The 14,743-nt window shown below is 50.9% G+C and overlaps 1 protein-coding gene across 1 annotated transcript in view; it reads right to left on the reverse strand.

Moving 5' to 3' along the window:
* Nucleotides 1-14,743, reverse strand: part of LGR6 (leucine rich repeat containing G protein-coupled receptor 6) — a gene marked incomplete at its 3' end in the record, with an annotated part of 113,247 nt that overhangs the window by 14,765 nt on the left and 83,739 nt on the right. Inside the window, exons 7-11 of the mRNA XM_080358260.1 lie at nucleotides 5,307-5,375; nucleotides 4,181-4,252; nucleotides 2,968-3,039; nucleotides 1,781-1,849; nucleotides 766-837 (exon numbers count right to left, since the gene is read on the reverse strand). Of these exons, the coding sequence (XP_080214386.1) occupies nucleotides 766-837; nucleotides 1,781-1,849; nucleotides 2,968-3,039; nucleotides 4,181-4,252; nucleotides 5,307-5,375 (354 nt within the window). The remainder of the gene's footprint in view (nucleotides 1-765; nucleotides 838-1,780; nucleotides 1,850-2,967; nucleotides 3,040-4,180; nucleotides 4,253-5,306; nucleotides 5,376-14,743) is intronic.

Here is a 14,743-nt window from a genome sequence, read left to right on the forward strand (position 1 = left end):
CTCTTGTTTCCAGTTTCTATGATGAAGAATTCACTCCTATTGCTTTCCTGGAACAAACTCATTCTCATTTTCAGCTTGTTGTATAAAGACTGATGAGAAGCAAGCCTCCTGCTTGCCCTCAGACTTGCAAGCTCGTATTAATCTGGCTCATGACTCATTTCCTGAGGGTGTCTTCAACTGGAGACAATGTTGGGGGTCTCAGGAACAGCGGTTTGATTCCTGAGAAGACACAGGAGTCTTTCTGGGATCTTGATTTCATCACGTACCAAGTTAGAGAAAAGGCGAATGCCCCCACTCAGCATCATTCAGTGCCAGATGATGGCACTTGCTGGAGCTCCCACTGCAGTAAGCCAACAGTTGGACAAGGCATCGTGTGAATTTGATTTACCACTGGCTTTTGTGCTGTGTGTAACTGAGAGCTCTGAAAGGCTGCTGCTGTTCCTGCGTTTTGCACCCTCTCTACACTCATTGCACAGGCCAGACAGTTCCCACAGGTGCAGATCAAGGAGGCAAATGTGGATGTGCCTTATCGCTTGCAGACCTGAGTCCAGAGCATCAGGCTGGGATGAAGCAAGCAAGTTCAAGAACACGCAGAGCTCAGGGTAGTGCCTAAGATGTTTTCTGCATGGAAAAGAGAACAGGAACAAGAGCCACAGGACGGTCTTCCATATCTTGTCCCCTCTCTGAACTAGACAAGAAGAAAGCCCAGTTTCTGATGGCACTTTTCTAAAGACCAGGCAGGACAGATAAACACGTGTTACTCACAGGACTCGGAGGCTGGGCAGCTGCTGGCACATTCCTCTGGGGAGTAAATGAATGCCTGCCCGTGTCAGGGTCCTAGAGGAGTTGAGGAGAGAGAAGAAATGATATTACTGAGATCCAGCACACAGACTGTGACCCACAAGCCCAGCTACTGGTCCCAGGTGGTGGCAGGAGAGAAAATATCAGTGAGATAATGAAATACTTGGAAATGGGCACTGCTGCTGCACCTGGTAAAGGTGAAAGTGCCTGTAAGAAGTTCTGTGAGGTTACTGGGTACTGAATTCACTGCTGTCCCCGGCCATGCTGATGGCAGGTGACAGTGCCCTCAGTGGTGTGCTCTGCCATCCCAGCTCCCTGTTGTCCAGACTGGTGATCTGCCTGGAGCCACAGCTGCCTCAGAAATGTGTGTATGGAGGGTGGATGGTGTGTCCCTGGGTCCCCGAGGCGAGGCACGGTCAGGTCACTCTCCCGGGCTGGATTGTTCAGCCGTGCTCCCAGGTGGACCAGTGCCCTGGGGAGAACTGTGGGTGGCCAGGACAGCACGTCCTGGAGGCGCCTGCTCTCCTGGGTCTGGTGGTGTGAAGGCGGGACCAGACCAGTTTCAGGAGCCCTAAAACTGGGTGGCAGTTGTGTGGCAAACACAGCAGATGTTTCCTGCTCTGCACTGCCAGTGCTGGTCCCTCTCTGGGCAGGGGCGCTGGGTCTCAGCAGACCACGCTGAAGCACTGCACCCAAAGGCTTGTTCCTTCGCAGACACAGAAGGGAAGGAAGAGAAAAAACAATATAAAAAAAGATTGGAGCACACTCGAGAGTACTGAGAGAGCAACTCACGGAGAGGAAAGCTGCTTTCAGGAGCCACAAGGGTGAAACGAAGCAGAGAGGTGAGCGACCAGGGAGAGGCAGAGCTGAAGACAACCAACTGCACAGCACTGCAAAAGTCCTCGCTGAAACAGTCTGGACCGCCTTGAAGGAGGAAGAGCACAAATAGTAGGGTAAAAGGGAGAGAGTTGCCACTCACAAAACTTCTAGGCTGGTAGTGCCTTTAAGGTCTGGGAATTCTCTGATATCCGCTGCACCATTGAGTGACCTGCAGAGAAATTAGGGTGAAGTGAGGTGGAGAGAGGACCTGGGAGCAAGTGCAGCTGCCCAAGGCCCCAGATCCTTTAGCCGTGGTGTCAAATCTGCTTCCTCACACCCCAATGGGGTGATCAGAGGTGCAGATCCAAAGGTGCCCCCTCACTGCCGGCTGGGCGGTGGAGCAGATGTCTCATGCAGAGCAGATGCAGGAGCCAGAGCTGAGCGTTTCTATGCGAGGAGGCTTGGCAAGCTCAGACCCTCCCCCAACCACTGAAATTCTTGGCATGATCTCTACCCAAATTAAATAAAAACAACCAAACCATTACCATGGGGATTGTATGCAGGGCATCCCACACAAGCCTCCCATTTGGATCTAAAGAATGCATGGGTATTTGAAGGATTTGTTTTTATTTGCCTGACTGTGTGTTCCTGCAGTGAGAGGCTGAGTGAGGCTTATAAATAGAGATTTTGAGGTTGCCTCTGCCTCAGCTTTTAATACCATTCCACAACAGATTAGCTGAACAGCCAGCCAGTCCAGGCCAGCCAGCACGGGGCAGCTGTTTTGGTCCAGATGGTGCCCAACACATGGTGGTGGCCCTGGAGCAGGTTTAGGACCATATACATATGAAGGAAACTCTGTCACTACTGGCTGCCCAGTAAGATTATTTGTGCCATAGTGTTGGTGTTACGTGACATGTGTCCCTCTGCTTTTCCGTCATGTGGAGGAAGGCAGATGCCTTCATTGGCTTTGTGTTTGGGCAACTACACGACAGTGCAAGGGTTGCTTGAGGAGCATGCAGCAAAAGTTGTGGCACTTGTGCGTGTGGCCTTTGCTGGTGCTGATGCAGCTGTGGACACCCTAGAAGACCCCAGTGCCTGTCAGCTGGGTGGGCAGGAGGAATGAATTTCTCCCTCTAAAATGCGCTTCTCAAAATGATTCTTCCTCAGCAGAAAGCATCTGCAGTGTCTGCTCCTTGGCTCATTGCTTTTGGGGCTGGCCAGAACAGTGCATCACGGTCTTCTATTGCACAACGGCCAAAGAGGAAGGGAGAAGGCCACAAAGGTGCCCAGCTCCCAGGCCTTGGAGCTTGGTTGTGTTACCTCTGAAGATGTGCTTGGTGAACTTACAGAGTGTGGAGCTTTGGCAAGTACTGGAAAGCAGACTGTCCAACAAACTGGATGGGGTTGTCATAAAAGTGGCTGCAAAGTAAATGAATAACTGGTCAGTTTCTGCTGTGCATGCAAATGTGCTATTACAGGTTAAGAGCCTTGGAGCAACTAGTAGTAAGCTATGCAGGAGGTGCTGGCTACCCTGTGAGGAACCCTTGTTTTCCAGGTAACCCCAGGATCTCCCACTAACATCTTTGGCTGAACATTGGTACAACTGAGGTCTCCTGTTGCTCTAGAAGGGCCCTTTAGGATCCTGCTGAACCAGGCAGGCTGGAAAGATGCAAACCACTCCTTTAACCATGTTATAGTGCTGTAACCCTGCTGGGAAATACCTTGCGCTTGATGGCACCTCCTCTGATCTTACATTTCCACAGCACCAGCGTGTTTCCTACTTGTCACAGTCAGTGGAGAGAACTGGACTGTTCTAGGATCCAACCAGCTTTAGGAGGAGTTGAATCGCCTCCTACAAGAAATGCTTTCTCCTCACCAGCTGTGGAAGGCTTTACACGGGCAGATCCAATGGAGACGAGTATTCTGGATGTGTCCCACCACCATGTCACTCCAAGGATGGTGCCCAAGAGGGGGGTGAGGCTGGTGTGTTTCGACTGGAGCAGTGACTGTTTCCACCCCGTGTCACTGTGGCTTTCTAGATGTTGGTATTTCTATAACCTAAGTCCCAGACTGGCCAAGCAAGGCTTTTGTCAGTTGCTGTGATTTCCAATATCATTGTTGTTCAGGGAAGAACTTCCCCAAATCTCTGCCTGTGTCTGAGTCAGACAATGGTCTGGGGTCCCAGCTCTCTAACACATATATCTACTGCTGTAGCTTCCTAGCAGTTTTTATAAACACGAGGAATAAACACAGGCGGATGTCAAACAGGGCCTAGAAAATCCTGTTGTGCATAGCAAGATTTCCATGCAGACCACACATACATTGCTCCTATGTTGGGATCAGCCTGTACTGCAGCGAAGTTCAGCTGCACGGAAAGGAGAACCCATGGCAGAAAACCTGAGATGTAGCTAGAAGGAGCTAATTTCACCTTGCATTGCCCTACATACAACAAATGTCAAATTGTGGTCATGCTGACAGCTGTCAGAAATCCCAGCCAAAGACATCGGGAAATGCCCATTTCTGAGGGATGGATTTAGGAAATACTGTTTAAGCTTCTTACATTGTTTGGAGGAGGGGATTCCCAACAAAGGCGTTCTCTGGAATAGCTTTGATGTTGTTGTTATGAAAACCCCTGTTGGGAGAAAGAAATTTCTTGATATTAATGGATGAGAAAGGCTTGGAGACACCTTTCCTCAACACTTTTAAGGGCAGAGAGCATTCAAAACACACATAAAATAGGAGGTATAGGCTCTGTCCCAGCTGTAGCATCATCCCAGCAAGTGAACAAGGTCTGTCCTTTGGCAGGACAAAGCCCTCATTCTGCTATATTTACTCTATGTATAGCCTGGTGCTCCGTATGTCACTCCACTGAAGTACCGAGAATACAAGGACTTAAGGATCTCACTATCATTTTGAATGTCAGAGTAATGATGATATCTGGTCTGATCTGAGAAATCTCGGCAAGATATTCTTCCAGTAAATGAAAAATGTAGCGCCAGATTTTTACTCCAAGCCTCCCAGAAGCACCAAAGCAGCTTCTTTTGTCCCACCCCAGCCTGTCACCAGTGTGACACAGTCTTAGAGTCCACAGCAACTGTGGATCCACATCAACTTGACTTGACCCCATCTTGGGACTTCTACTTTTGTGGGTGTTAAGTGGAACGGTTTCTCATTTTTAGTGTCTCCCAGGCTGACGGGTTAGAAGAGAGAGCTAGCCACTAAAAAGGTCATACATTTTTGCAATTCCCTGTTATAAATTTGTCCTAAGGGAGATCAAACAGTTTATGCACATCAGAGGAGGTGGCACAGGCCCTGCAGAAGCCATGGCCTCGCTATAACATCCATGGTTGTGATCCCAAACTGTGGAACGGGCATTAGAAGCAGCTGCAGATCAGACAGACTTTGAGCCCATGGGATACCCCAGGAGAGCGAAGAGCTGCAAGAGGAACCTGCTCCAAGCCTGATGGGGGATCTCCCACTCCCCCCCGCCAGCCGTGGTGCAGAGTGATTAGAAATGAGGAAAACTGAGAGGATAAAGTGCGTTCACGTGCACGGTGGAGAGGGCTGGGAAAGACCAAGGGAAGTCTTGGGCTGAGTGCTCTCCCTCAGTCAGAGCACACGCGGTGCTTTGTTGGTCGCTCTCCACCAGGGAATGCTTTTGAAAAGGAACAGATAGGAAATCTCACAGCTCCTGCAGTCGGCCCAGCGTCCTGATAGCCCCAGGGAATTCCAGCAGCTCGTTGTAGTTCAGATCCCTGAAAGACACAGAAAGGGAAAACATCCATTGATGTGGCTGTAGGAACTCAACTGAGTGTATCTGTGCTTTGAAGACATGGAAACTTGGTTGTTAAGCATGGGAGACAGGTTTTTCCTGCCGTGCTGATCCAGCCACTGCCTGGAAACAAAATCTCACACATTCCTGCAGCAGGAATATTCCCTGCTAGGAGCACTGTCAACCCAGAGCCAGTTCAAGCCGTGGCTGCTTCCCTCTCCCAGGGACTCACCCCCAGGGGCTTTGGCTGTGAGCCATTTTTCCTACTTCTTCAGGTCAAAATGAGATGTTACAAATGACAAAAAACACAACAGCAACTTCACTTGTGTGGGCCCCATGAAAGGGCTTCCTTTGGGCCCCTCACCATGTGGTGCTGAGGGGATCAAGGGACCATTCCCTTGGTGCTTGTTCTGGGGACACCAGAGCTCCCTGTCACTGGGACGTGCTGTGACTGGGACCCGTGGGAAGCTATGGGGAAGACTAGGTGTTCTTCCGATGGTTGGACTGAATGCCACACTGGAAACTGTAAGCCAAATGTGCAAGTGATGTGAAACAGGTATTGACACTGCTAAGCTTAATATGCAGCATAAGAAAATAAGTGAAATATGATATGTTGGTCATAATGACAACTGCACAGTTACGTGCCTGGACTGGCAACCAGAGGAGACATCTGAGCCTGGATGAAACCTTGTGGGCTGTATTTGCTCTCCAAGGACAGGCTGGCACCTCCGGAAAAGGATTTATTTGAGCTCTGCAGCGCTGCTGGCAGCCAGGGAGGAGCAGCCCCCCAAAGGTACCGACCCTGCTGTTGTCTGGAGGGGCCCATGCGGACCAGCTGGGCCCTAGACCTGCAGCACTGCTCCTCCAACATGCCCAGGGCTCTCCTTGGAAAAGCAGCTCCAGCTGAAATGGTGCCATTTGACCCCATCCTGGCCATTCCACACACCAGGGCACCAAAGTCTGAAAACCACGCAACTGCTTCCTACCTGCGTGAAGCTCGCTGAGTTTTAAGTGGTAGATACTTTGGAACATGAGGGTAATTACTGGCTCCTGAAGATTACCATATAATTACACTTAATGGACCTCAAAGTAATTACCATGTAACCTGGATTGTGGTTTACAGAACAGAAATAACCATGCATTTACACAGCAATGAATTGCTGCCCAATTACCTTGTAATTCTCATCCTCTAGGCCCAGGCATGGTAATTACATTGTGATTTCTCTTGGCCCCCGTCTCTCCTACATAGTCTTCTCCTTTACCAGTGTCCCTGCTTGGGAATTACTCTACAGCCCCATCTTGGCTTTGCCCTATAAGTATTTACACAGTAAATCACCCCGGAGAGTCTCTGTAAATTGGTCTTTCCTTGTGCCTTCCAGGACTCCAGGCTTATATGCCTTATACCATGTATTTCTTTTGGTTTTGACCCCAATCTTATAATTCCCTGAGTATTCCCTAGGACATGAGGCTGGCCTGGGTGGGTTTTATCCTGTGTAGCCTTGAAAAGCTCCATATCAGACCTTGTTGCTGGATTCCCTCTGCAGGCTGGGGGATGCGGCAGGTCCTGCTGTGTCAGGGTTTGCCTCCCCACGTCGAGGGCTCCTTCTCTGCTCCGGTTACAGTGTGGGTCTGGCTGTCTGCACTGTGTGTATGGATTTGAGCAAACGAATCCTGCTTCTGCAGGACCTATATCTCAAGGTCTGGAAAGGGTTCACGCAGTCCTGGCAATCAGCAGCAGAGGAGCACAGGGTTGCTGACAAGACCACGAGCTCTGCCTCCCTGCCACATCAGACCTGCGATGTAGCAGGAGTCTCAGCACAAATAAAGCTGCTGTGCGTGCCCCAGAGCCAAGGAGTGACACAGGAGGGATGTGTCCCCTCCTTACACCAGCTCTCATCTATTAGATATGCGAGCTCTGCATCTCCTGCATGGCTCTGACAGTTCTCATCTGAGTCCAAGCAGATCAGTAATTTTTTCCCAGTCTTCTCTGCTTGAGCCCAAAATGATCTGTCTAAGAATAAATAGCACAACACATGACTGCTTGTGCATCTCACTCCTTGCGAGGCACCCATAGCTCGTTATCAGCTGCTTGGATGCTCTGAGCCAGTTTCTGCTGATGGTACCTGTCAGGTGCCCATCACTGTCATGGCTGAGTGCCTCACATTATACAGGCTCTGTTACGTGGGGCAAAGACAGGGCAGGACTTTTACAGTGCACATCCCTTCACCAAAGCTCAGAGAGACAAAGGAGTGGATTTCCAAAGAGAATGAGCAATTAGAAGAGCAGACAGGACACTGCTGGGCACTTTGAAAGCATCAGTCAAATCCCATTAATCTTCAGCTCACTGCACTGAATGAAATCAGAGGGCATTAGCAGCCTGAGCTGACTGACAGTCCCAAATCTCTATCTGTGCGTAAGGTGCTTAATACTTTTAAAAGTCTCACTCTGCAGTGACTTTCTAAGGTCACTGGGAGGTTTCACAGCAGCACAGAGGTCACTCAAGGCCGGGTGTGTGCCTGCACCACATCCCTCCCTTGTACCACGAACGGAGGGGCTGGAATGAGCCTGCGTGATGCCAAGGGGCTGACCCTGCAGGAGAGGCACCGCGGGCCCTGTCCCCGGGTGACACTCAGCTCAGCGCCGTTGTGTCACCAATGCTGGGGGAAACTCTGTGCAATGATGGGGTGGTTGAGTTTTCTCCCCAGCGATACCTGACATGTCTGTGAGCAGCCAACAGATGGAAAACATTGCCCAACAGAGAGGAGACTTGGCTCACCTGTGATTCACTAACAGAAAAACGGAGCTTGGATATGTAACCAATATTATTTACAGGGAATAATTCAGCATGCTGTAATATTTGCTCCTTGCCTCTCTCTAAAAATGCATTTCCTTTCCAGCCTGTGTCTCTTCCAGGCAGGCTGGTCTTTCATCAGCAGATGAACGTTTTGTTTGTACCTCCGTGTGCGTGCAAGTACGTACAGGACCAGTTCTTCCTGAGTGCACACACACCTTTCCCAGCACTGGCAGCGTCTCAGTGCCTCCCTCCCCCCTGCCCTTGACAGATACAAAGACCTCTGTGTTCAGCAGCTCCCTCTGGGTAAAAACGCCATCTCTGAATGCTGGCATCTACTGGGCTTGTTGGAAAGTGGAAATGCAACCAGGTGTAGTCACGCTGCTCCAGCCTGGTTGCCAGCAACCCCGGTCTGTTCAGGAGAGACAATGTGCCCGTGCTCGCTCTAGCTGGTGCTTCCTGGTTTTCGGTGAGGTGAGGTGAGCCTCCTGCCCGGAAAACAAACCCGATTGTGCTCGTTAACAGCTCTCCGGAGAGATGCTGGCAGCTCGCTGCTCTGGATCCCTGTGCCGCTCGCACCGTCCTGACTTGCCTCCAGTGCTGCCCTGTGCCAAGCCCTGCCGATTTCAGGGTTCATCTGGTTGGAGTAGGCTGGAAGAAGCCAATACCTGAGGTCTTCCCCAGGTGTCAACTCTTCCCCGCAGGGGGGTAGCTCTCCCTGAAGCCCAGACTCAAGCCAGGACAAAAGGGGTGGCTTCCCTCTCCCTTCTCCTTCCTTCCCAGAGCTTGAGTCGGGCTCTGGTTCCAGCACTGACCCAGAAGCAGCCTCTGACCTTCACTAGGCTGCAGATGCCCCTGGCAGTGGGGAAGTTTCTGCTCATTTAGTGAAATTCAGCCCTCAGGTCTTTCCACAGGCATCTGATATCAGGAGGGCTACATCCACCTCAGACATCTTTCCTCTGCCTGCTCTGCCATGACGCATTTGGCCGGGCCTGTTTGCCTGGTGACGGCTCTCCAGAGCCTCCAGAGACTCTGCGCTCAGTGAGTTGGAGACAATTGTGTGTTTTGACTTCAGTGGCAGAAAAATTTCCTTCGCTGAGCATGCCAGTGATCTGTACATCATTGCCAAACCTTTTCCATAGGCTGGGTAGACATAGAAAATGGACATGCTGTATAAAACACCTCCCACTGTCCCCTTGCTCCCCCTGCCTTATTCGAGCTGCTTGGGCAATGCTCTGCTGGTCCCAGCTCCATGCTCTGACACTTTCCCATGGTTTCCAGCTTTGGGAAAGCTCCATAAAAGCCAGACTTGCTGCCAGGTGACACCGTCCCCACTGCATTACTGTGGCACACAGGCTGAGGTGCCCAGGGAGGTCTCTTGGCCCAAGGGAGCTGGCTCTTTGCTTGCTGCGTATGGGGTCTCCCACGTGTGGGTTGCTGCCCTTATTGGCATATCTGGGAAAGCGGACCCAATGCCAGCGTTACTTGGTGGGAGGATGCCAACGCAACTTGGCCATGGCCATGCCAAAACAATAGGGAAGCCTCATAGCAAAAACAGAAATAATGCGCATGGCATAAGCAAGAGAGTTTTGCCCATTATCAAGGGCTTTTGGAAGCAAAATCACCCAGCCGAGAGGTTCAGAAATGATGTGCAAAAGAAATTACTATAAAAAAATCACTTTCCTTAGTTAGGCTCCAAGTTCCCAGCTCCAGACATCACAGTGGGACATCAAAAAGAGCCTCGTCTGTTCTAGTTAAAAAGAAAACCTCTTAAAGGTCACCCAGTTTGCCCAAGACACAATGAACTGGCTGGCTTTCCATTGTTGTTATTTCTAGAGCGAGCCTATAGCTTCATATTTGGAAGGTCTTAACCAACCCTGTTGTTTATTTAGAAGTAAAAGTAAATTGACATCAAAGACGCAGTTATTTTTGGCTTTAACTGCCAGGGTGATTTGAAGCTGACAACATGCAGCCTGGAACTATTAATATCTTCAATTGAACCCAAAGGAGAGAAGGAGGGGAAAGAGTCTCAGGTCAATTTTCTGCCTGTTAGGGACTATTAGTGGTTCCACACAGGAAGCCAAAAAAAATTATATAGTACTATAAATTCTTCCATAAGCCACAAAACACCACAAATTTGCAGCTAATAAACCTGAAGATGCAGCAAGATTAGAAGCTGGAGATGGGACATTTGCTGACTATTTCGGTCCCAGTGCAGTTTGAGATGTTACTGTGGTGCTTTGGGGGGGACTTTTCGTGGTTGCTCATCGGGACCTGCATTTCCACCTGTCCTGTGCTGGCATCTAATCAGGCTTCCAGTAGATGTAATTACTGCTGCTGCTAGTCGTGCTGGTTCCTGTGGCCAAATCAAGCACTGGAAATGATTTAATTGGTAGTCTGAAAGGCCAAAGGGGCCATCATGACCATGTAGTTTGACCTCTTGCTCAGCACCGGCCAAACAGCCTTACCCAGATGCCTTGATCAAGGTCACGGCTTGTGGTTGAGCTTGAACTGGGAAGAGCTCTCTGATTAGCCCAGAGTATGATGAGTTACTCTACCGTTAGGTGCTGTATTTCTGTTGTGTAGCATCAGCATAAACCCTGCTCTCCTGGTCTGACTAACACGTGTGAGCGTGTGCCTTTCCCCAGCACCATCTGGATGATGAGACGCAGCAAGTGCCTGTGACAAGGGACAGGAGGAAGGGGGATGCGAAAGGACACAGAGCGTGTGTGAGAAGGTTGTTGGGTACTCATGGTACCTGACTTCTGCCAGCAGCAAGCAGCAACCTCTGCACAAGGATTCATGCGGACAGCCCGGCCTGGGAACATCTCTGCCTCTCACTTACATGCTGCTGGGACACTTTATAGGGCTGATGTGGCACTGAAAGGTCTATTGCTGGGGTGGGGGGGACCTGTCTGTACGTTCTGCCTCGTACGCCTGCAGCTGCCAGCTCTGTTCTCCATTTAAAAACGCAGCAGTGCCCAGAATGTGTCTGTTCTGACCCGTATTTCTGTCTGTTCTCTAACTGGCGAAGGTACCGGATTAAATATGTTTTCAATTCCACTTGATTTATTTAACAAGGTTGAGAGCAGGATCTCGTGGGGGGTCCTGGGAGCACAGGCGCTGCCATGCACATATCATTTACAAGACACAAAAGGCGCTGACCGCAGAGCGGAGCAGCGGGGACCTCAGTCGCTGGGACGCGCAGACAATAACCGTGGGGCAGATGACTCAGGCAGGGGAGGCACGGAGAAGGCTGCTGCACTTCGCTGGGCAGGGAAGAAGACAGGCTCATGGAAGCCTGGTCTACAGCAGAGTGTTCCCAAACTGCGAGAAGGAAGCTGGGGAGCCCCCCATTGCCCCCAGTCCCAGCGTGCTGCTGCTGGCAGGGGAGCGTGGGGTGGGAGCAGAGCTTCTGTGCATCAGCACATCCACCATGAAAACCTGCCCGCAGCTTGCCTCTGCTGCCATTGCTGCTGCCTTTCCGCAGGCAACCAGTTCACCCTCACACATTTCTGGAGGCAGAGGACAGCTGTTCCATCAAAGGGTCTGTGGCTGAGGGGACGGCTTCAAGCAAAATGAAGCTCAAGGAGCCAGAGGAGTTGGGGACCCCTGGCAGGTCACAGCGAGCATGCCTGGAGTCCCAGGGGCTGGAGGTTTGGGGAGACTCGGTGCTGTCTGTCACTGCAAGATCAGTGGCTCCAGGAGGGGAGAGCCAGGCCGGCAGGATGCACGACGGGTAATGTGAGGGTTTGATGAGGAAAGGGAAAATAGGCAGAGTCCTGGGGAGGGGTGACCCTTACAGCAGCTCCATAACCCATGTTAAAATGCAATGTGTCCAGAGCAACCTTTTCACCTGAGCTGTCTTCACTCTCTTTTTTCTTTATTATCTTGCAAAATATCATGTCTGTTTGGGGTCATGCTCAGCCAAAGCTCAGAGCCTCGTTGGAGGGTACGCAGCTAGTTCAGAGCCTGAGCTGCATCAGTAAGGACACGTTCTGCCAGTCCAGGCTTCTGCTCTCAGGAGAGATGCAGCAAACTGGGACCAGTTGGACCAAGGAGATCACAGGAGGGAAATGTCTGGTCCCCATGCTCCGGGGCAGTGCTTAGTGCATTTGCCAATTCAGTTTTACAGAAGGTGTTCTCTCTTTAGAAAAGTCACCTTCCATTTACACGATGATCAGAGCAGGCACTGACTGTACTTTGTACCTCTGCACCAGACACAGGGACCCATGCAAGCAGGGTGCTGAGCCATGGTCCCTCTCTTCAAAAAGCCACCTGCACCTTTCCTTCCTCCGACCCCTAAACCTGGGTACTCAACCTCTGATGAAGTCCTGGCACACAGCAGGGCTGGAGCATGAGGATGCTGAGAACAGAACAGCTCAGCACAGCAAACAGAACCTCCTTGGAGGAGTCACAGCCATCAGCTCCTTTGGGAATTGAGCAGACTGGGATCAGCATCACGAGACTGCACAAAAGGTTTCAAATTAAGTACGCTGATGAAGTCAAATGGCACTTGAGGAGCAAGGTAGCCATTGGCTGACAGCTTTCCAGGAGAACAGCAAGGCTTGCCTGGCCCTAAAAGGGTTAAACAATCTTTGTGTGAGCTATGGTGGAGATATTTCCTTCTTCCTGCCTTCATTGCCTGAGGTGCACTTTATATTAATTTTTATTATTTTTTTTTTTCTCCCATAGAAAATACAAATCTCCGGAGGAGTCGGTAGGTTCCAGCTCTGCTCTGCATTTACAGACTCGACTAATTACCCGGATAATAGGGCAGTGCGCTGCGAAAGCCTGCGGTAAGGGCATTTCCTGTGAGGCAAGGTTAGGCAGATAAAACGCCCGGAGCCAGAGGGTTTTGGATTCAGCCCTCCTGGGAGACATTTTTAATTTATTAGCGCTATTTAAAAAAAAAAAAAAAAATTAAAAGGTTTTCGAATGAATGGAGATCTGGTCTTTCCAAGTGATTTATCTCCTTTCTCTGACGAGCAGAGGCGCTGGCAGGGACGTGGCTGGGGAGGGCGAGGCGGAGGTGGGGAGCAGCGGGGTCACCTCGGGCGGAGGGGAGAGGCGAGGGCTGCGGGGCCTCTCCGAACCGCTTCCCATCACGGCCGTGTCAGGGACGGGCCAGACGTGCCCCAGCAATAAGAGGAGCATCGCTTTCGGGGCAAATCACTGCTCTTTGGGCCATAGCCTGGAGGCCTTCAGTATTTTGGGCTGATCCTGGGGAGCGGCTGTTGGTTTCCCATCCTGAACAACCTTAGCTCTGCTGTGGGGGGACACAGGATGCTGCTGAGACATGTTGCCACTCTCTGCCAACATTGGGCTTTGTCTGGCTGCATGTGCCCAGGCCGGCAGGAGTCCTGGCCCCTATTTGGCCCAGGTGGCCAAAAAGGCCACCAGCATCCTGGCTTGTATCAGGAATAGTATGGCCAGCAGGACTAGAGAAGTGATTGTGCCACTACACTCAGTGCTGGTGAGGCCCCACCTTATATATTGTATTCAGTTTTGGTCCACTCATCATAGGAAGAACATTGAGGTGCTGGAGAAAGTGCAGAGGACATGATGAAGCTGGTGAGGGGCTGGAGCACAAGTGTGATGGGAGCGGCTGAGGGACCTGGGGGGTTCAGCTGGAGAACAGGAGCTGAGGGGAGACCTTCTGATCTCTGAACTGCCTGAAAGGAAGTGGCTCTGTGCTGGACTCTCTGCAGCAGTTCCCTGTCCTGCTGGAACTGAGGGGCCACAACTGGACACAAGATTCCAGGTGTGGTCTCCCCAGGGCAGAGCAGAGGGGCAGGAGAACCTCTCTGACCTACTGACCACCCCCTTCTAACCCACCCCAGGTCCCATTGGCTTCCTGGCCACAAGGGCCCAGTGCTGGCTCATGGTCACCCTGCTGTCCCCAGGACCCCCAGGTCCCTTTCCCCTACGCTGCTCTCTAACAGGTCATTCCCCAACTTACACTGAACCTGGGGTTGTTCCTGCCCACATTCAAGACTCTACACTTGCCCTTGTTCTATTTCATTACATTTCTCCCCGCCCAACTCTCCATCCTGTCCAGGTCTCTGATGGCAGCACAGCTTCCAGTGTCACCACTCCTCCCAGCTTGGTGTCATCAGCAAACCTGCTGACAGTCACTCTATTCCCTCATCCAAATCATTGATGAATATATTGAACAATGCCGGCCCCAGCACTGCCCCTGAGGCACTGCACTGGATACAGGCCTCTACTGGACTCTGCCCCATTGACCACGACTCTCTGGCTTCTTCCCTTCAGCCAGTTCACAGTCACCTCACTCCCTGCTCGTCCAGACCGCACTCCCTCAGTTCAGCTGTGAGGATGCTGCGGGAGACTGTGTCAAATGCTTTACTGAAATCAAGATAAACCACATCCACTGCTTTACCATCATCCATCTATCTATCTATCTATCTATCTATCTATCTATCATCTATCTATTTATCTATCTATCTATCTATCTATCTATCATCATCTATCTCTATAATATATATTATATGAAGGATCTAGTACACTACACAAAGGGGCTACAGGAAGAACATGTC

Source organism: Nesoenas mayeri, assembly GCF_963082525.1.
Source record: "Nesoenas mayeri genome assembly, chromosome: 23".
Lineage (NCBI taxonomy): Eukaryota > Metazoa > Chordata > Aves > Columbiformes > Columbidae > Nesoenas > Nesoenas mayeri.